General features: G+C 30.0%; 1 protein-coding gene across 1 annotated transcript in view; it reads right to left on the minus strand.

The window, feature by feature from the left end:
- Positions 1-1,780: 1,780 nt before the first annotated feature.
- The window catches only part of LOC118187535 (F-box only protein 11-like), a 100,326-nt gene continuing 79,476 nt past the window's right edge, over positions 1,781-22,630 (minus strand). The window contains exons 15-20 of the mRNA XM_035357779.2: positions 21,978-22,063; positions 18,935-19,155; positions 17,819-18,037; positions 17,594-17,702; positions 16,446-16,544; positions 1,781-13,492 (exon numbers count right to left, since the gene is read on the minus strand). Coding sequence (XP_035213670.1) covers positions 13,363-13,492; positions 16,446-16,544; positions 17,594-17,702; positions 17,819-18,037; positions 18,935-19,155; positions 21,978-22,063 — 864 coding nt within the window. The 3' untranslated portion in view covers positions 1,781-13,362. The remainder of the gene's footprint in view (positions 13,493-16,445; positions 16,545-17,593; positions 17,703-17,818; positions 18,038-18,934; positions 19,156-21,977; positions 22,064-22,630) is intronic.

The following is a 22,630-nucleotide window of genomic DNA, read 5'->3' on the forward strand; positions in this document are numbered from 1 at the left end:
GCACAATGCCAACTAGAGGTCAAAACTCCTAGTAGTTGATGCCTCAAAAACTACCAGCGATGTCAGATATAAGAAAATATATTTATTTTCTAATTTATAATACTCCTTGTACGAAGTAAAGGAAGTACTGTAATCAAGAAAAATTTAGAGTTTCATATTTTAAAGAAAATATCCATTTTGACCGCTATCGGATGCAATTTAATGGTTTTTGCGTGACATCTGTACGTAAAGACAGAATAAAGGACTCTTTTTCTTAAAACGAATTACAAAACTGATTTAAAATGGATTCAGAAATTTGTTTTGCATAACTCATGAACAAGCAACCTCAGAATGTTGAAATTTTGTATGTAGGGTTGCTATAACCCGTACATATGTGCGTCCCTTTTTAGTTGCAATCGGCCACACCAAACATATATACCTACTCTGTTACTCGGCTCCTTGAGCTCAGTTTTTTTGTTTTAAAATTTATTCCTATATGTTGGTAAATTGTGCATTTTTTGCTTTAAAAATGATTGAATTATGTTGTTCTTATAAGCTATATTTGTTTACATTTGAAACTTAGCAGAATAGTTAATCAGTTTCTGCACCTTCAGTGTCTTTTTGTAGAGTAGGAACAAAAGTAAACTTTTAGTTCTGTGTACCAAAAAATCTGAAATAGCTGTTGAAAACGATTATATGATCTGTTTGCAATCCTCTGATACCTTTTCTCCCAACAGGCCTAGAGATATATGTTTATGCAAACAAATATTTAGAATTCGGAAACGTAGCAGATATATTTTGCTTACTAGGTTAGTTTATGCTTTATCTTGGATTACCTGATAGGATTATATTTCAGTCTGTTTATATACGAGATATGAATAAAAATAAGAAACACTTTCGCATGGTCTTCACGAGAGAATCACGTTTATTCTTTAGTGTGATATAATATATATATTTTTTTTTTGGATTGTGTGTGTGTGATATTGCTGTTGAATTGAACTTTAGTTTAAGTAGTTTAGGTGGGAAGAACATGATATTTAATAAATAAAGGTAACACACAAGATGTTAAAAAAAGCCCCTTTGGGCATAATACAAAAATATATCTAATGAAATTTAAGGAAATAAGTTTAGTTTAAATGAAGGGGGGAAAAAACATATAATTTAATATTCCATACAAGTCGTGGTATACATATCAAATTTTTTTAAGAAAAAAAAATATTTTATTAGCAAATTTATTAAGTCCTCTGACATTTGCATGAATACCCTGTTGAATGGATAATAAAGTATTTAATCAGGATTAATGGCTTTAATCAGATATTACATTCTTTTCTTAGTCTAATTGTCTAAAATTGCATCATCTCCACATTTCAGAATCAGCACAAATGGTATATGTATAATTAAATTTTGTAAGGTTTTGAAGACAATGTAAACAATTCACCTTCGGTTCTAATGAATGGCAAAAGTATTTCAATCTAATCCTTTTAATTGTAGTTTTATTATCAGTCACAATAAAAATTACAGTGTCTTTACTACTAATCAAGGTAAAAGAAGGAAGAAAAATAACTTTTGAAGGACACCATTTTAAGTATTGTAACTCATAAATTCAATTAGTTTATGGAGCTATAAGTTTTTAGAAGCTTTACTATTTGACATAGTAATACAGTCACAATTATTGAACACCTAAAATAAGCTACTTTATATTAATTTTTAATACGTCACTTAAAAAATTCATGTTACATTTTCAGAAAGGAATTCTATGTATTTTGCTTCATGAATTTTGAAGAAACACACATACAAAGAGTTATTTCTTTTTGTAAATGTTTTATTTAAAAAATTAAAATGGAAATAAAACTTGTAGAGGCAGACATGTAAATATTCTTAATGATAGTAAATTCTGCCATCCCTTAAATTCTTATACTATTGCATAATTTAAAACAATTAGAAGGAATACCCTAAAAATTAACAATGCCAGTGCAACTTTCTCTGGAATAATTAATACTGTTAAAAACAACCCCCAATGCTTGAAAAAGTTTCATGAATAAAGAACAGAGCATTTTTTTAACTGGAATAATCCTTCTTGCATATTATTTTTAATTGTACCGTATGTACATGATTGTGAATAATTAGCTTTCAAACACATGATTTAAAATCCATTTTTATAACTTGAATTATATAACTTTCAGTATAATGTGAAAGCATGTCTTATTTTTACATGAGCACTTCAGTTGAGGCACCAATTAGGACAACACAGAACACATTTACAGGCTAAATACATTTTTTATGAATGCACTTACATATTGGCAAATAGCTTCACTTGTACGCTAGCATGAGGAGCTTCAAAAATAACATATGACAGAGCGGTCTTTCCACATAAATGGCAAATAAGGCACAGGAGAATATACTTGTTTGGGACAATCACTGATATCCACTTAAGATTAACCCTCTGAGTGGCACAGCTTTTTGATCTGCTCAAACAACTTTTATTAGCTAAATTTTTTTTAATTTAGTTTCTGTTTTCATAAACTTCCATACATTAAGATGATATCTACATTATTAAAGAAAGTAAGAAAACAAAATATTTTAAATTATAATCTAATATATATCAAGTGACAAAACTCACAAATGGATTGAGGCAGTCATGTCACTCAGGGGGTTAACAATGTATTTCTCATTAGCAAATGACAAATTAAACACTGATGTACTTAAACAAGAAAATATACATTTGTCTACTTCAGTTTAAATTTATGTCTACAGTTAAAGTATTTAAACAAAAGATTTAAAGGCTTTTAAAAATTCATAAATTAATGTCAAGAATGGGCAAATTGAGCCAACAGTACTATAATTAAGACTTCTTGATCCTTTTTCAAAATTTATGCATACAAAACAAGCATACAATCAATCAATATTCAACAACCAGAAACTAATCAGCATAAAAGCACACACATAAAACATATTTTATTTCCAGTATTGGTGTGCACTACTTAAATTACTCAGGACTAGTTAAACTCTGGAACTTTCTTCGTAAAAGCACAATCTGCATTTTCTCCATAAAAATTACAGAAAATGGAAATACTTTTAATAATATTAAGTAGAGGAAAATTATATTTACACATTTTTTGGACAGCAAAATACAACAGCATATTTCAAATGAATTTGAATACAACTTAACAAAGCAGCTATTTTGTTGTTTTGAATAAAATGGTACTAGAATGGAATTATAATGATGTAGTATAACAATTTTATAATATAATTACAGATTAGTCTGATTTTAAAGCATATCATTTATAGAAATGCTCTCTACTTTCAACTGAAAAAAAAAAAAAAAAAAAAACAGAAAACCACAATATATCTAAATAAATGAGAAACTTATATTCAGACAATCTCTTAAAATAGCATGGGATTACTTTTTTGCTGGAAGAAATTTCATACCACTTTTAGAGACAATCTTTCATAAGTGATCATTTGGTAGCATAACATAATTGAGTGTGATTTTGTAATCACATATGTTTGGATCACAAATGTCTAGAAATCATGGATTAATATTTGAAATGTCTATTGTTTTGCATGAAACTTTAAAAAAAAAAAAAGATCTTATACATTGTTGCATTTAATTTTGGGTTAAAAGCCAATTGATCATACATTTCTTTCAACAATACAAAATCCTCATTAAAATTATACCAATATTAATTTTAAAAAAGTGATGACAGTTTTAAAAAACTGCATACAAGAACCAGTAATTATGAAACAAACATAAGCCAGCCTACAAGGAATTTTTATGTTAACAGAAAGAATGAAAACTAATTTCCTTTGAAGCAATATTTTGCAAAGGTCATGTTATGTAACAGTGGAAAAAGAGATATCAGTACAATATTACTGCAAAAATTTGAGCCAAAATGGGTATATTATATTTTATTGCCCTAAACAGCAATCATACTTTGTTTTCAAAAAAATAATAAAAATAATAACAAATAAATAAAAAGAAAAAGAAAAATGTAATTTTAATAGCAAAAGGATAATATACTCATTTAGTTATTTTGCATATATCTTAAAAGGAGAACATAAATATTTTGATATAAAATGAGTAACTGAAATCAGGCAGACTGAATTAAGACAAAGCAAAAACATATATGTATTTTTTTTTTTTTTTTAAATCCCTGAAACAACCAATCTATGCCTGCATTAGCATTTCTAGAATAGGAATGCACATACAGTGTTCCTAGGAAAAGAATATACCAATTGAGCATCTAATATGTTATAACATTTCACTAAATTAAAAACTAAGTTAAAATATATTGCTTTTTATAATATTTATCAGAATTTGCAGTGCTCAATAATGCGTATTTGCACCTATAATACTTTAACAGTGTCTAACTATTAAGCTCTTGTTAGCACTAAAATTTTTCATGACAAAAGTACTAGTATTTCTATTGTTTCAAAGTATTCTTTCGCTACATAAGTACACTTTTAAAACAAAATATATTTTTTAAGAAGTGTCAAATGCACATTGTAGAGCGTGGTCCTCCGAAACTGTAACCCTGAAAATAGGTAGCACCCTCTAGGCGGGAAAACGTGGAGACTGGCTTTCGGTGAGAGAGGCTGATTGCTCAGTATGCTCAGTGTGGTAACTTTATAAATTTAACAATCCTACCTTTTTATATATTTCTGTTTGTACAAAGTGTATATAGTTTACGTTGATGGTGTGAATAAATTAAAAGATAAATCTGAGTCTATTAATTACGCCACCGGACATGGCTGGATCTTACACTGTCGCAGTACGACACGATTAGAATCGAAACTAATGCTTCAACGGAGAAAAGGTAAGTGATTTATGCTTACCTATTATTTTAAAGTGACTCTAAATTTTAGTTACATAAACTGTATAATGAGAAAAATTATAAGCTACTATAATAGTTTGAACTAATTAGCGCTGTATTACGACGTTATAAGAAAGTCGCAAAATGTTCTCGGTTAAAGGTCTCAAGAAACAAGATTTAGTTTTATTGGCAAAAGAACTAGGTCAGAATGCTGATAAAAGTCTTAAACTCACAGAACTGAAAGATACAATTACTAACAGTAATGATTATAAAACTGATCCTGAATTCGTTAAATCTATGCTAATATCCATAATTGACGATAGGAAATCCACTGAAGAATTGGAAGCTGAAAGGTTGAAGCTAGAAAAGTTTAAATTAGAAAAAGAACACGAATTAGAAATCGCAAAACTTAGAGTTTCATCTAATTTTAATCTTTCGGATAACACATCGTTAGAAAATTTAACTAAAAGCATAAAAACTTTAACGATATCCGTTCCAACTCGTCCGGAATCATGGACACTTTATTTCTCTTCGCTAGAAAGAGCATTTAAGATTAAAAATGTACCAGAAGAATACAAAGCCGAAATTTTGATAAATCTTTTAGGTGAAAATGCAACAAACGCTTTGATTTATGTTAGTGAAGATGATGTCAAAAATTACGAAGCAGTTAAGAATAAAATCTTAAAAGAATATCAGCCAACTGCTCAAGCATGTTTGGATATGTTTCGAAAGGCTACACGTCAGTCAGAGGAAACACATGCACAATTTGCAGCCCGGTTAATGACACAGTGGAAATACTATTGCACTTTAAGGAATGCGAATGATTTAAATACAATCCATGAATTAATTGTAGCCGATAAATTAATGCAAACTCTTGATCACGAGACAGCCATGCATATAAATGTAAAACAAGGTGATACTTGGTTAAAACCTGCGGAAATTGGAAAGGAATGTGACACGTTCTTCGCTTGTAAGAGAAAATCTTTAAATGATATCGGTAGTTATTCTCAGAAAACACCGAATATTGAAACCAAAAGTACACGCTATGTACCCCCTCCTATGCGAAGACAGGATGGTTTGCCCAAAATTACTAAATTTAAAAAGGATTGTTATATTTGTGGATCTTTCCAACATATAGCTAAAGACCATCAGAAAAAATTTAAATGCGAAAATCAAAATAAAACTACTTCTGAAAGTAAAAAATCACAGAAAAGTGACGCAGTTGTGGCTCAGATTATTACAGAATACCTCGAGAAGAAACAAGTTGAAATTCAGCCTTTGCAATATGTGAAAATATTAGTTGAAAATAAAGAAATTGATGCAATTATCGATTCAGGTACACAAATTCCGGTATTAAACAGTAATATTGTACCGTCAACCAATCAAGATAATGGAAAAATTAAGTTAATATCTGCATTTGGCGAAGAAGTAGAAGCGAAATTAATAAAATTATTTATGTCACTGAAAGATGAGGATTCTGATTTATTAAGCTACCCGGTAGACATTTTGGCGGCGGTAACAGATCGCTTGAACATAGACTGTTTATTACCCATACAGACCTTTGAACTCTTGCGTGAGGGATGCGGTTTGAAGGGGGAAACAAATTTAACGGGGGAAATGAATTTGGAAAGCGAAACGAATAAATGTGTAGACTACGTGGAGTCAAATACGCCTGAAATAAACATTCCTCAGCCATGTGAAGAAACTAAAATAAAAAATAGGGCTAATTCAGATGCCAGCACGCATTCAGTAACGACTCCAATATAGATATTAGAAAATAATCAACGTAATGATGTATTAAAATTTCGAGAGGAGCAGATGTCTTGCCCGACTTTAGAAGTCAGAATTAATTTGAAGCAGGGGAAAGGAAATTTTATGGAACTTGATAATATAATTTTTCATAAGGATAAAGTAATGGGAGATTCGGTTCAGCAGTTAGTTCTTCCAAAGAGTCGAAGAAAAGATGTTTTAAAATTAGCACATGAATCTGTTTTCGGGGCTCACATGGGAATAAAGAAAGCAAAAGAGAGAATCAGATATAATTTCTACTGGCCCAATATGAATAATGATATTACCGAATATTGTTTATCTTGCGAACCATGTCAGTTAAGAAGTACCGAAAAAATAACTGATAGAATTCCTATTACCCCAGTTCTAAGACCTTATTTACCATTCGAAGTTTTTAATATCTATATTATAGGTCCTATAGATCCTCCTTCGGCTAGAAAAAATAAATATGTTTTATGTTTAATGGATCAACATTCACGTTGGCCAGAAGCCATTCCATTACGTTCTTTAACGGCAAAAGCTACTTGTGATGCCCTGTTGGAAATATTTACAAGAACTGGTATTCCGAAAATTATAGCAAGTGACCAATGATTTATTTCTCAACTGACACAAGAATTTATGAAGCGTCTTGGATGTCATCCTAGATTTTCAGTTCCAGGATATCCAGCTAGTAATGGACTTGTCGAGAGGTACAACCGAGTTTTGAAAAACGCTCTACATCACATCATCCGTATGGATCCATCTAATTGGGATAAGTATCTACCATATTTGCTCTTTGCTTATCGCGAGGTTCCCAATTATACTAAAGGGGTTTCTCCGTTCAAGTTAATGTATGGTCGAGAGATACGTGGTCCACTGAGTCTTTTGAAATCTAGTTGGAGTGGTGAAATACTGATACCTTTAAATATGAAGCAATCAGTTGTTGATTATTGACAAGAAATGAAAATAAACTTAGAACGAGCAGCTGATCAAGCATCCTTGATAGCATCTGAGAAACAGGCAGCTTATTCGAATTACTTTAATCGTCGAGCTATACCTAAAGAATTCAAAGTAGGCGACAAAGTTTATTTGCTTATTCCCGATTCGTCCAATAAACTTTATGCAAGATGGACTGGTCCAGGGGACATTATAAAATACTGTCCACCTCATTCATATAAAGTCAAACTCTCAGATGGGAAAGTAAAACATGTTCACGTGAATAAAATCAGAAAGTATATAGCTAGAGTAAATGCTGTGGGAGTTATTTTCGAAAATGAAGAAGAATTTGGAGAGATTCATCCAACTCCACAAGCTTCTCAAGATATGGAAGTTGTTCTCCAAAAATTGCAACTTGAACATTTAACGGGTGACCAACAGCAGCAAATTAAGCAACTCATAAGAAAGCACGAATCGTTATTTACAGGTAAAGTGAAAATTGCAAAGGTGGGTTTTCACAAAATAAAATTAAAACCCAATTATGAAAGGAAAAAGCCACATATCTACCGTATTCCTGAAACTTTAAAATCCAAAGTTGATGAACAAATTGAAGAGCTGTTAGAACTTGATTTAACAGAAGAAAGCAGTGCAGAAATTGCATATCCTATAGTTTGTGTGAACAAGAAAGATGGGGGAATTCGACTGTGTGTTGATTATCGTGCATTGAATTCTGTGACAATTACTGATGATTTTCCTATGCAAAATGCTTCAGAACTTATACATTCAATAGGACAAGCTAATATAATATCAACACTGGATTTACTAAGAGGTTATTGGGCTATTCCTATGGATCCTGAAAGTCGTGATTACACTTCGTTTAAAACCCATCGACAACAGTACAGATTTAAAGTTATGAGTTTTGGTCTGAAAAACGCTGCAGCAACATTTCAAAGGGAAATCAATAAAGCACTCCATGAATACAAAGACTTTACCAGAGCATATACTGATGACATTGCAATATTTTCAAAGGACTGGAAATCTCATATGGTTCATTTGGATATAATACTCACTAAGTTGGAAGAGCTTTGCTTTACAGTCAGTATCAGCAAATGTGATTTTGCCAAACCGCAAATAAAATATTTGGGTCATGTAATCGGATCTGGAAAACATCAAGCCGATTCTGAGAAGATAGAAGCAATTTCCAGATTATCAAAACCGAAGACCATGAAGCAACTCAGAAGCTTATTAAGCCTATGTAACTATTATAGGGACTATATTCCAAAATATTCTGAATTATTATATCCACTTACTGAACTTACAAAGAAGAAGATACCTGAAGAAATACCATGGAAAGAAGAGCACGACATTGCTTTCGAGGAACTCAAGAATGCTCTGATTAAAGCTCCATCGTTATATACACCAGTTTTGAGGCAACCATTCATTATACATAGTGATGCCTCACAAATAGGAGTTGCAGCATGTTTGTCACAAAATTTCAATGAACGCAATTATCCCATAGCCTATGCAAGTCAGAAGTTAACTCGAGCTCAGCAATCGTGGTCTACTATAGAAAGAGAAGCATATGCTATTGTGTGGAGTTTGAAAAAATTTTAAACCTGGATTTTTGGATCCAAAGTTGAACTTTACACCGACCATAATCCTTTACCTTACCTGACAAAATGTGCACCGCAATCATCTAGATTACAATGTTGGGCTTTTGCTTTACAAAAATACGAAATAGACATGAAGCATCTACCAGGAGTCAAAATGGGTAATGCAGATGCTTTATCCAGACTGATAGAAGGATGAATATCCTTTTCTTTTTATTATTTTTTTTATGGACCAAAAACATTTATGGGCAATTCATAAAGACTTTAATTTTGGCAGTTAGATTAATTGTTAATTTTCTTATTTTCTTTAAAGTTTATTGCAAGATATATCTTTACTAAGTAATATTTGTAAAGTTACTGAAATTAGTTACTTACAGCAATTAGATGATTTAAATGCAGCATTCTTAACCATTTAGAAGTTTTTCTTTAAAATGTATACTTGTAAGAGTTAAATCTCTTGTTATGCAAATGTTGTAATATTTTATATTTTCTTTTAGTTGATTAATATTTATAATGTTGAATTGTGAGCACCAGGCTTTATTGTCAGAATGTGTTTGGACATCCTGCCCAACCACAATCTTAGGGGGAAGGTGTAGTGCCTGGTCCTCCGAAACTGTAAACCTGAAAATAGATAGCGCCTTCTAGGCGGGAAAACGGTAAGTTCGAGACTGGCTTTTGGTGAGAGAGGCCGATTGCTCAGTATGCTCAGTGTGGTAACTTTATAAATTTAACAATCCTACCTTTTTATATATTTCTATTTGTACAAAGTGTATATAGTTTATGTTGATGGTGTGAATAAATTAAAAGATAAATCTGAGTCTATTAATTACGCCACCGGACACGGCTGGATCTTACACATATATACCTTTTAAAAGCCCACTTTTAAGTTATTTCTGTTCAACCAAAATGCTATCTTTAAATGCTCAGTTTTGCAGTTTAATCAAACATAACTTTAGCTTTTAATGTTGTAAAATTACTATTATTTATTTCAACACTTTTAACTGATTTAATAGCAAAACAAAAATTTTATACTGTAAACTAAAATTCACATTACAACTTATAAAAACAATCAGTGCATTTTCAGTGGGCAAAACTTTATACCAAAGTACTGTTTATGTACAGGTGAAAAATCTCTTTCAAACAAAAAAACAGAACTTTAGAAAAAATCATTTCTGAATTTTAAAACACGAAACTTTATTTAAAACAGATTAACTATCGAAAGCTATTTTTTTACCTGTAACTACTAGTCTACTAAGATAAAACTACTTTATCTTTTATGTATAATTACTGTTCTTGAAGTAAATGCTTTTTTAAACTGAAAAATCAAACATGTAAATATTTTCTTCATTGGAGAAGATTATCTAATCCTCAATTTCAAAAACAGAGGTATCACTGGTAATAGGTTTTAAACATACAATCAGATCAAACTGACTGTATTACATCAGCTTCCTTAGAACTTAAATTAGTATTTCACTGCTTATTAACCCCTTACTCACAAAAGAAAAAGGTCCAATGCTCATTATAATAAAAAAAGTATATGCATTACATTATACATAAGAATATCAAAATCACTGGGGTTTGAATTTATAACTAGTTATGTAAATATAATACAGGATGCTTCATAGAATTCATATTTGCATTTCTACAAATGTTTTGACGAGTCTTTTTAGTTCTCTCAATGCCAGATAAAAATTAACTTAGAATAGTACACTTAATTCAAACTTTTCTACACACTTAACATGTATATCTAATATATAAATATCTAAATTTTATTAACTCAAGAGCTTTACTTACAAAACCGAATCTCCTACATAAAAATATCTACAACAAAAGATCACTTCCACTTACCGGTGTGTCTACATGTGAAATGAAAATTTTATGTATTATGACTATTATTATTTTATGTATTACAGTATAAAATTTATGTATTTTGACTTATTTACACATCATTACTTTATGAATTTTTTAATATGGAAAACTTTATACCACAGCATAATCTTATAGTAATATCATATAAGTGTACATCATGTTGTCAAAATAATACAAAGAAATGCTTTTTTTTAATATGATTTTAGAGCTGTAAGAAGATAATTCTTAATCTACTTTCAGCAAACACCTAGTTTTTATTTCCCTCACATATTTTCAAAAATAAATATGTAGTCCCCCAATAATAAAATATGAAATTATTTATGAAAGGAAAAAAGGTTAAAAATAATGTATAAATTCAGGTTATAACTGTATTTACACTATACAAGAGATATCAAACTTATGGCTCTTGACTCATAGTTCACCATAAGAAAATAAAAATATATAATTATACTCTATTAAAAAAATTTGGAATTACAGGGATATTAAAACATACACGTAGCAGTGAGGAATATATACACAAACTTGAAAATAAAATAATCAGAACTTAATGGCATATTCTATTGGATGTAATGAAAGTATAGATAATAGTAGCGTAATGCAGTTAGCCATACTTTGTCAGACCTGTGATGTGGAATGACTAAACATCATTACATTACATGAAAACTTGACTGGAGAAGATGTATTTAGATTATTTGCTGAACTTCTGGAAAACTATGATTTATTTATGCCCTAGATATTCTGAGCAGTCACAGCTCAGTTTCTTCAGCAACTTAAAAAAAAAAAAAAACTCTTTATTTTACACTTAATAAATCTTCTCCTTTTCAGCATGAAAAAAAAAAAGGTTGTTAATTTTAAAATGAGTAAATTTGATTAATGTAAATGTTTAAAACACTTACAAATGCCTTCACAGTTAATCCTGCTCTTTCACATCACCATCACCTTGTATGCTATAAAAGCTGAAGAGATCGCTGAGTGATAGGAATGCAAGAGGTAATGAGTGTAAAGCTCTAAGTTTAGCTAAGAAAGCCAGTTTTAAAATTAATGTCTAAAATTTAAAAATGACAAAGAATTACAAAATACATTGAAGATTTTTTCATTCTTAAAATTACTGCATTGAAATAAAGTAAATTATTCATTTTTAAAATAAAACTCTGGAGGAAATTTACAATAATATTTACAGTAAAAATTTTGCATGAAGGACTTGAAGCTTTAGGACATACTGTTTAACAGTTAAATCTCAAGAAAGCTGATTTTATACAGTAAATAAGATAACTTTATCTATCAAAAAATAATTTTCAATAATAATATATTTATATTTATATACATATATTTAAACATTTAACTACTAGAGAAAAGATTACTAACAATTAAATTTTGTTCTGTTTTGAAGAGCAAATAAAAAAATAATTTCACACTGATAAATAATTCTTTGTACCAAAGAATTTTTTACCTATGGTACAAAGTTATCTATGATACAACAAGATTACAACGAAAATGCAGTACAAAGTTTTAAATTTTCTGAATTTAAGATTTGGTGGGAAAATTTAAAACAGAAAATAAAAAATTTTCAGTTATGTAACAAACAGAATGTCCTTCAAAATCTCAGAAAAACCTATTTACAATAGTAAAATCACCGAAACAATAAATATAAATATATATATATAAGACCCCTTTCTATATAAGCTTCTAAAACTACACCGCATAAAAGGTAAAGCAGAATGCATTTCAAAATACGTTTTCCACAGAACATTACAATATTTCACAGGCATGATAAGTAATCAAACAAAACAAAAATGTGAAACAGAGAAGCTCCTCATGCTAGACTAATACTATAATAAACAAGTTTTAGAAAATTTTTTCTCTCATCATAAAAAATAAGTATAGAAATGTATATAACATTTTAAATATAAAAGAAAAACAAATGACATCAACATATAATTTTCACTCGGAAAATTTCGTTAGTTACAGTGATTTTGCTTTAAATACAGTTTTATTGACATGATATGTGACTATGTACAATGCAGTGAAAAAAATCTACATTTTATAAACTGATACCTGATTTTCACCTAGAACAAGCATCTCTGTGTGTCCATTCAATCGTCTACTACTGTAACAGAAATGGTAATAATATAAAGATGTATAAAAGAGGACGAGCGAGACGATGCGGCACGGAGTCCTGTCTGAGTGACATTCTCTTGGCAGTCATGTTGGCAAAATAGTTTCACTACTAAAGTTAGGCCTCGCTCATAATAGCGACACCAAGCAGTACTGACCCCCCCCCCAAAGGTCATGATTGTGACTAGAGACCAATATTTGTAATCCAGGCTGGACTTCACGGCCCCATAAGGTAGAACAATAAATTCCACTTATCAGTCACAGTAGGAATATTAGTTCACCATAAGAGTATGAGATTCCATGGGTGCAGCAGAATCATATAAAGTGTCCGTGTCTTGTGTGGGCTCACCTTGAAGTTGGCATTGGTTACTCAATGTACCGGCACCGCAGTCACAAAAAAATCTGCAACAAAATATACAATATGCTTTGCATAAATTTTGTAGTCCTTAAAAATTTTAGCCAATAGGGTATATGTAAAAGCAATGCCATATAACCGAGTATCATTGATAGGCTATTTTTAAAAAGGTGTAACTGAGCATTATAAATCTGATAATTTCAAATGAACCTGTTAATTCTATATTTGTTTTCAAATCAGAATTATTTCAATCAAATAACAAATGAAGAGAATGGAGGTAAATGAAACAGACATTTTACTTAATTAAATCATACTTTAATTATGAAAAACATACAGGCAGACAACCTACTTAATATGAAAAAAATAACTTTTAGAAAAGTAAATTTAAAGGGAAAATGCCTCATCTATATTATAAGCCTAAAGGGGAAAAAATTACTTGGCATATTTTTGTCCAGGAAATCAAACTTGAGATTAAATTAGCATCATTGAATTAACATCTTCTGCCATTCTTTCATGTAATTTTAAGAATTATCGAGTTTTAATGAAAGTTTCCCACCACCGCAAATATTGTCTGTGCAAACAGTTCGTGCTAGTGTGTTTAATAATATTTTGTCAAACAATTTTTGGCATTTGAAAGAAAGAGACTTAATTTAGAACACTATGTTGTGAAAATTATAAAAAATATCATTAAGTCTCAAATGAAACTATCATGTCACCAGATTAGAGGCATCCAATTCTGTTGCAAAAAGACAGCTACAGAATGTCACCAAATCACGTATACAGCTTTAGTTACTAATGCTGTATCACACGACACTGTAAAGGTTTGGTACCAAAAATTAAAAACAAGGACTATAACATTCACGAAGTAGAGTGCTCTGGCCTGCCTACTGATAATGATAAATCCTGCCTGCAAGAACTTGTAGAAGACCAATATGCAACCACTCGAGAGCTTGATAAGCAGTTAGATGTTAGAACTATGCCCATTAGTCGCACTATGCATCGCATAAATTTGATGTCCAAGTTCAATCGTTGGGTGCTGCATGAGCTGAACCCAAGAAAATAAGAACAGATGCGCTTCGGCTTGCACTAATCTGCTCGAATATCAACACAAAGGCAAAATTTTGAACCGGATCGTCACTTGTGATGAAAAGAGGATTTACTTCAACAACACAGGTCAAAAAGGGGGTTGGTCTACGCACGGTGAGCCCGTCGGCAGCGTCACAAAGCGCAGTTTCATTAACAAAAAGATCATGCTTTGTATCTGGTGGGATTGCCATGGTATTTATCCACAAACAGTATCTAGAAAAAGGTAAAACTCTTGACATTAAGGTGTACAGCAAGATGCTAGTCTGTGTTGACGTTGCTCTCAAGGAAAAACGTTGAACTGAGTTCCAGTACAAAAAGGCCATGTTCCATCAAGATAATGCAAGACCACATGTGTCTGCATTCACAGGCTGGATTGTATGTGGACTCGACTGGGATCTTTTGCCACATCTACCATACAGCCTCAATATTTCGGATTTTTACCTTTTTCACACCTGCAACTGCATCTTGCTGGTGCTACTTTCCATTCTGCACAGGACGTCTGAAATGAAGTTGATCTGTTTTTGCACTTGCGGCCACCAGTTTCTGGGTGCCAAACCAAAGTGCTGGCAGAAATCACAGATTTGGGTGGTGATTACTATCCGCTTTTCCTAACTTTACTAACAGTGTTTTTTGGCAGAACACTTTCGTTATAACCAGTTACAATTTATGCCTAACATACACAACTAATATGTTCACTTCTTCACTTCAGGTAAATGGAGATAATTTGTTCCCTAACCTAAAGCGAAAGAGGGGAGGAATTTAAAAAATCTCAAATTACTAACTGACACCTAGATTATGAGTTTACTAACTAAAATTCTAAATAATTTTAAAATATTAAAAAAAAAATTATAATGTAAAAACATAAATTTAAAAAAAAAAAAAATGATATTACATCAGCTATCCAGCACTCCTTCCCATCAGCCTTTATCACTCATTGTACATTTGACATAATTAATTTTAAAGTTTTAATTACCTTTCATGATTTTTTCAGGTATACTTTTAAAAGCTTCATTTCATGCAGCATCTAAATTTCATTGAAAAGTTTTTTTAAATGCAAATTCTGAAATTCCGGCTTTGAAAACCTGTCAGGACAGTATTAAAGATTTTGCTAAAGCTTCAAAAAAACAAAATTCTGTGACATTATAGATGATTTGATATATTTGAGATTTTAATATTTATTTCAAAATGGAAGAACATTTTCTAAAATTCAAAAAGTAACAAACTATTACCCTCCTCTTCCTAAAAAAAGGCAGAGTAACAAACGTCTAATTACACAATTGAGAAGGCACATGCAACTGGGGCAAAATTAAAGGGATCTCTCTTTTTTGCATGAATCCCCCCCCAAATAAATAAATAAAATAAAAACAGAAGTTTCATTTGATTCACCCTATGCCATGTTTCTATAGCAATTGCCTACTAGTTCTTAAACAAATCTTGAGTCTTTCCAGCTGAATAACCTTAAAAAAGTTAACCCTACGAGCCACATGGGTTTTTGGATCCGCATATATAAAAGAAAGTAAGAAAGCAAAATATCTTAAATTATAAGCTATTATATGTACCAAGTGACAAAAAAATCTCATGACCAGATAAAGCTGATCATGGCACTCAGAGGATTAAAAGGATGAAAAAATGAAACTATTATTTTCAACATTTCACAGTAGTATTTACAGCATTTTAATCCTTTCTTTTATATTTCCAATGCAGCCTATATTTTAAAACTAATACCAGTTACAATTTGTATCTCGTTGAACCAAAAACAACTTTTTACAGCATTAAAAATTAAGCAGACAAACATTAAAACTAATAAAATATATCAGTAAATAATTCTAAATTTAGCTTCTTATTGATGTCTTATTAAACTGATAATTACATATGATAAAAATTTCAAACTTAAGATAAAAGCAAAAGACATACCTGTCGTGCCTTATAAATTCTACATCATGTCCTGCATGGCAAGTTTTTATACAATTTACGCAAATGGCATTCCTATCTGTGGTGTTACAGGTTCGACACCTAAATGTTCACACCAAAAAATTTATATGGGATTTATGGTTTCTAAAGGAGATAAATTTAAAACATATTACAGTCAAGTCTTTAATCCGAAATGATCTATAATCCGGACCTCAAAGCTACAAACTTTCTGCGCATGCGTAAACATATAATACCTTTACGCATGTACACATGCCTATATGCATGCACGTTAAATGTATAACAGACGGTATAAGCTAAACTAAAATTATCTACTTATCTATTTCAGTTAATGTTGCAGATTGCATTGTTCCTTAATCTTCTAATTGGATCCGGCTTATTATTTTTTGCAGAGTGTTAGAGCAATTTTATAAAAGTAAGCTTGAACTTTCGATTATGTCAAAAAGAATTTCCGATTCTGGAGCTGCCAAAGGGTCTGCAAAGCGAAAGCATGTTTCGATGTCCATCAAAGAAGAAGTGGAATTGCTGCAGCAAAAAATGGATAAAGGCATATCCTTTGTTTCTCTAACCATTCCGAAATATGTCTATCAATTTCACGCTGCTCTGCGCGGCGGCGGGGGGGGCAATGAACTGGAAGTTGATCTGTCAGCACTATCCTTATCAGATGTTTTTATCAGGGCATATGTTTTTATTTTATTCGGCTTATAATTCATTACTAAATGTAGTATTTCATCTCGATGTACTCTGTCTTTGATATGATTTAAATCAAATTCATTATAAATATCATGAATACACATCAAATACTTTTCTGGTTGCAATTTTCTAATTTCGACTATGCGTAATATATGCTTTACGCATGCGTGCGTTGAAAAAAAATGTTTAATAAAGTAAACAAATAAATATTAAGCTTTTTTTTTTTGTAAATTTTGATACCCCTTAGATCATAATTGCTCTTTATTTCATAAATTACGGTTTCAGATTTTAAATTTTATAATTTCTGCATGCCATCTTACCAGATTTAAACTGATGATCCGGAATCGCCGAAGTCCCGATGAGTCCGGATTAAAGACTTCTGACTGTAACATGAGATAACTAAATTCAAATAATTTATAAAAAAGTACATGAATTCTTACCTGTAGAAATCATGCATTGGAAAACTTGTATAACTAGAAATTTTATACAAACATTGGCCACTATTAACAGCTTTTTCTACAGCATTGTGATTTTCAAATATTCGGTTTCCTATAATTTATTTTTGAAAGGAACAATAAAGTAAAATATTACATTATCAATTAACAACTTCAGTAAATAGTATAAATAAGGAATAAAATCAAAAACAGCAGATTCACAAAATTTACCTTTGAGGATAGGATTTACACCACTTGCTAAACAAAGTCCACCAAACCTATTATTGAAGATTTGATTGTATTCTAGAGTAGCTGTGGCATTGTTAGTGATTTCTACACCAGCTGCAAGTCCATCAAATATTCTGTTTCTCCTCAATACAGGGTGACTTTGTGTGCTGATCAGAACACCAGCTTGAGCATTTCGAAATATGTCATTTTCTTCTAAAACTCCTAATTACAAATATAAAGACCAAAATTATATTAAAGAAAATGCACAACACCACATTTTCACAACACAATCTATGTAAATTTTAAGAGAAATTAATTGTAATCAAATAACGCTACTTTCATAAATTTCTGAACTTTCAAACCTTCCCCACAGACAAAAAGTCAATTTCAAGCTTTGACTCAGACTTTCAGATTGACCCAAAAATATAAACACCAGGATAGAAAATTCATAAATTTATTTCGACAAGGAGGGGCTTTTCAGTATATTGCTTTATTTTCAGCAATATACTTAATATTTCAACAATTTTTTAATTAGTTATTTTTTTCTTCTTTCTCAACAAAGTACATGCAATCATTGCAGTTTTGCATATTTTCCTACAGCAACTACATAAAATTTGCAAGTAAATTATATAAACTATAAAAACTAATATGTAAAACCTTAAGTTCAATAACTACATGAAACTTGTAGAGTAGTTACCTCCATGTTATTAAATTACATTTTCTATTCTTACACAAATAAAAACAGAAAGTTGCGTAGCATTAAAAACTTATCCCATTCTTAACGTACACTATGAAAAAATATATACAGAAATACACATTTCATATTAACTAAAATCCTTTTATAAAAAATACATTGAAATAATGAGTCTAATAACTACTCAGATTCTGGGAGAGTTTTACCATTCAGGAGGTCAGACTACTGACGATCTCAATTTTTTTTTTTACTTCGAGTGAAAGTAATAAAATTAAGAACACTCACTGCTTTTATACTAAAAATAGCTTTAATAGTTATTTAATAATCTACAACAACTGTTACAGAATAATGTACAAAGCACGACCATAGATACTCACTCATTAATAAAGTTTTCAGATAAAAAAGGAAAAAAAAAAAAAATTTACCTTTGCCGCCATTAAAGATGCATACGCCTCCATCCCGACCATCATATATCTTGTTTCTACGGAGAGTAGGATTACTATCTGTTTTTATCCAAACTCCAGCCATAGCATTGTCAAAAATTTCATTTTGTTCAAGAATTCCTAAGCCACCATTATACACCAGAACTCCACCATTTTGACCACCCCAGATTTTATTTCGACATATTATTGGATTGCTGCCCGTTCTAGAGTAGAAAATAAAAAGAATAAACAGAAAATAGTTACTTTTTTAGCTATAACAAAATAAACAAAAAATATAAATAATTATACTTCACAAAAAGTATCAATAAATCAAGATAAGAGCACATACAAACTAACAATAAATACACTTAAATCTATACTTAATTGAATATGGCAAGCATTAAAAGGAAAAAAATTAAGCTTTTGCAGACATAATTTATTTTAATACATCTAATTCTTTAAATATACTACACAACATCCTACTTTCTGAAATGCTTTTCTCTAAATAGTAAAATATAAATATTATCTTACTAGTGCGTTTGTACATAGTGGATGTTTTCATACACAGTGGAGCACCATTTATATGCTTTTTTTTTTTTTTTTTTAAATGTCTTTTACATTTATAAATCGTTTCATTTTGGTCCCAATTCAGTCCTATTTATTCTAATGCTAAAACGTTTTTTATATGTCGCATAGCTTTCATTATACATTGCTTTTGCTTGATTTACTGCATTGGTTTTACATTTCCCAGTTTCACCGTTCCAGTATTTTCCCAAGAAATGAGGATAGGAGTAGGAAACAAAGGCTTGAGACATTGTAGTCTGGCACAGGAGTTGAAAACACTTTCATGAACAGAGGGGATAACTGGAAGGAAAAATTTATACAGTTTTTTCTTCTTAAAAATATGCTGCATAAGTAAACTAGGTGGAGCAGAATTACTGATACAAAAGTCCCAAAAATGAAAAGCATTCTCGTTAAAAGACAACAATTCAAATCCTAAAAAAAATTTGATGATAATTTTGGTTTGGCAAAAAATGAGTTAGCAAAGGAACTGGATATTCCTGTGACAACACTATGAGTGGGTTGAAGAATGGTTCAAGAATTTATACCCCAAAATATGATAATGATGATGAATAAGTGAATTAAAAGACGTTTTTAATATATTTTAATATGAATTAAAAGACATTTTTAAGGTTGATAAAACTGCCCTTTTCTTTAAGCTTATGCTGGTGAACCTTAGCTTTCAGAGGCATCTGGTGTCATGGAGCTAAACAAAGTAAAAAGCATCTCGCTGTTTAACTGTGTACAAATGCTGACGGTACACAGATAATGACTCCTTTAGTTATAGGAGAGTAAAAAAAAATTAAAAATAATAATAATAATAATAAATAAAAAATAAATAAAAAAATAAAAAAACTAAAGCACTTTAAACATGTTAAAACTCTGTCATTAGAATATAAAGCAAATATAAAAGCATGTATGATTACAGAAATTTTTACAGAAAGACTCAAGAAAATGGACAAAACTAAGAGGAGACAAAACTGCAAAATTTTAGTTTTGATGGATCACCGTAACCTTTCTCAAATGACAGATTTCTTGCAAAATGAGGAAGTTGTTTTCCTCCCAGCAAATTGCACCAGCATAGTATACAACCTTTAGATCAGGGTGTCATTAAGAATTTTAAAATGTTGTACCAGCAAAAATTAATTCAAATAGTCCTTCAAAATATAACTATAGGAAATACACAGAAAAATTTTAATATTCTTGAGCTGTGAATATTGTTTTAATTGCCTGAACTCAAGAAAAATGACAAACAATTAAAAACTTGTTTATAGAGATTTTTGAAATCAGTCATGTGAAAGTGTTGAAGATAAAAATGATGATGAAACTGTTATTATGGATGAAGAAGATTGGATGTAATGACATCAGACTTATGCATGGTTGAAGAACTGATTGAAAACATTTTTTTACCAGATGAACATTTAAGTAGCTAGGATGAAGAAAAAAAATGAAGAAATAATACACCTTCTTTTCAAAATACTATCTACTGTAATCACACCCCCAGAAATTGATTTGTATGTAATAATAAAGGTGAGAAAACATATCAAGAACTGAATCTAATCATACAGCTTTGCTTAAAATTCAGAATCAAAAGACATCAGATGACAATTAAAGATTTTTCTTTAAAAAAAAAAATAAGTTAAATTTTGCTTAAAAATGTTTAGAAAAAAATTTTGTACTTATTTAAGATGGTAATTCAAATAAAGGTATGATTCCCCCCCTCAAATTTTAAGTAACTACATACCAAAATTTGCATTATGATTTAAAAAATATTAATTTGTATTATCATTTTTAAAATATTAATTATAAAAAATGTTTAACTATTTAAAATATAAATATGAATTAAATATTTACTTAAAATATTAATTTTTTAACTTGGAAACAGTTAATATTTTAAGCAAATTGAAAATACAATAATAAAATTGTGTATTATAAGTATCAGGTTAGTAGCATCAAAATTGTGCAGCTAATATATATATATAATAAATACAATATTATAATCTCATTCATATAAATTAAAATTTTAAATTAAACAAAATAGATTAATTATTGCTGTGAACTAATTTGCAATATCATTAAATTCAGAAAACATAAATAACTAAAGTGTAAGTATGTAAATACAAGAAAAAATAATACAATCTTAAATTTTTTTTTAATAAATTTTAATTTGTACAAAGTGAATAATTGTTGAGCAAGCAGGAGACAGATCTTTTCAAGGGAAAGTTGCCCCAAAACCTAACTCTTCAATTATACCCAATTTGTGTTTTGTCATCTATATAGGTATGGGTAAGAAATACACAAACCAAAATAGTGATAATTAAAATGAGAAATTTAAAATTTCACACACACATATATTTCACATTGTAAATTAAAATTTTGCTTATACATCTTTCTCATTTTCAAGTAATTTAAGAATGGTTCCTTGAGAGACACACAAAAAGTACTCTACTACACATATATTTTTACAACTGCTCTGAAATCTCACCTTATTTGTACACCAGAATACAGATGATTGAAAATATCATTATCTTCTAATCTGCCATGGCCATTATCATAAAAATAAACTCCAACCTATTAAAAAAAAAACAAAGAATCTTTTGATCCATTCATTTCTTTGAGTGAAAATTAAGGACTTTTTAAGATCCATGAATTTTATGGGGGAGGGGAGAGAAAATATAGCATTAACTGGCACTAAATGGGAAATGAAAAAAAGTACTTTTTAGCATCATAATACTAAAATATCACGAGGCATTACCACTAAACTACTAAAAAAAAATATTTAACATAACCACAAAACAAATTTGAAAATAAAGTACATTGCTTATAAGTTATAAATTTACCTTTACATTAAGAACATAACTTCTTGAAACATTTATATTTTACACTTTTAATCATCACATGTATTTTAAAGAAGATCTACAGCCACAATTAAAATTTTTTCTTTTTAATAACATTTAATAAAAAAGTACTATTAGAATCACATAAAGTAAGACACACATAATTTATGTATGTTGATTTTAAAAATGCAGCAGAATAATTATATATTAAAAGATTTAAAATATCCATAATAATAGAGAATATTTATTTTTAATCTGAAAATGTTATGGATATTTTTGTTAGTTGATACATGTTTTCTTC

Source organism: Stegodyphus dumicola, chromosome 4 (genome assembly GCF_044657685.1).
Source record: "Stegodyphus dumicola isolate Sdum_Otavi_A_Nest chromosome 4, ASM4465768v1".
NCBI classification, from domain to species: Eukaryota; Metazoa; Arthropoda; class Arachnida; order Araneae; family Eresidae; genus Stegodyphus; species Stegodyphus dumicola.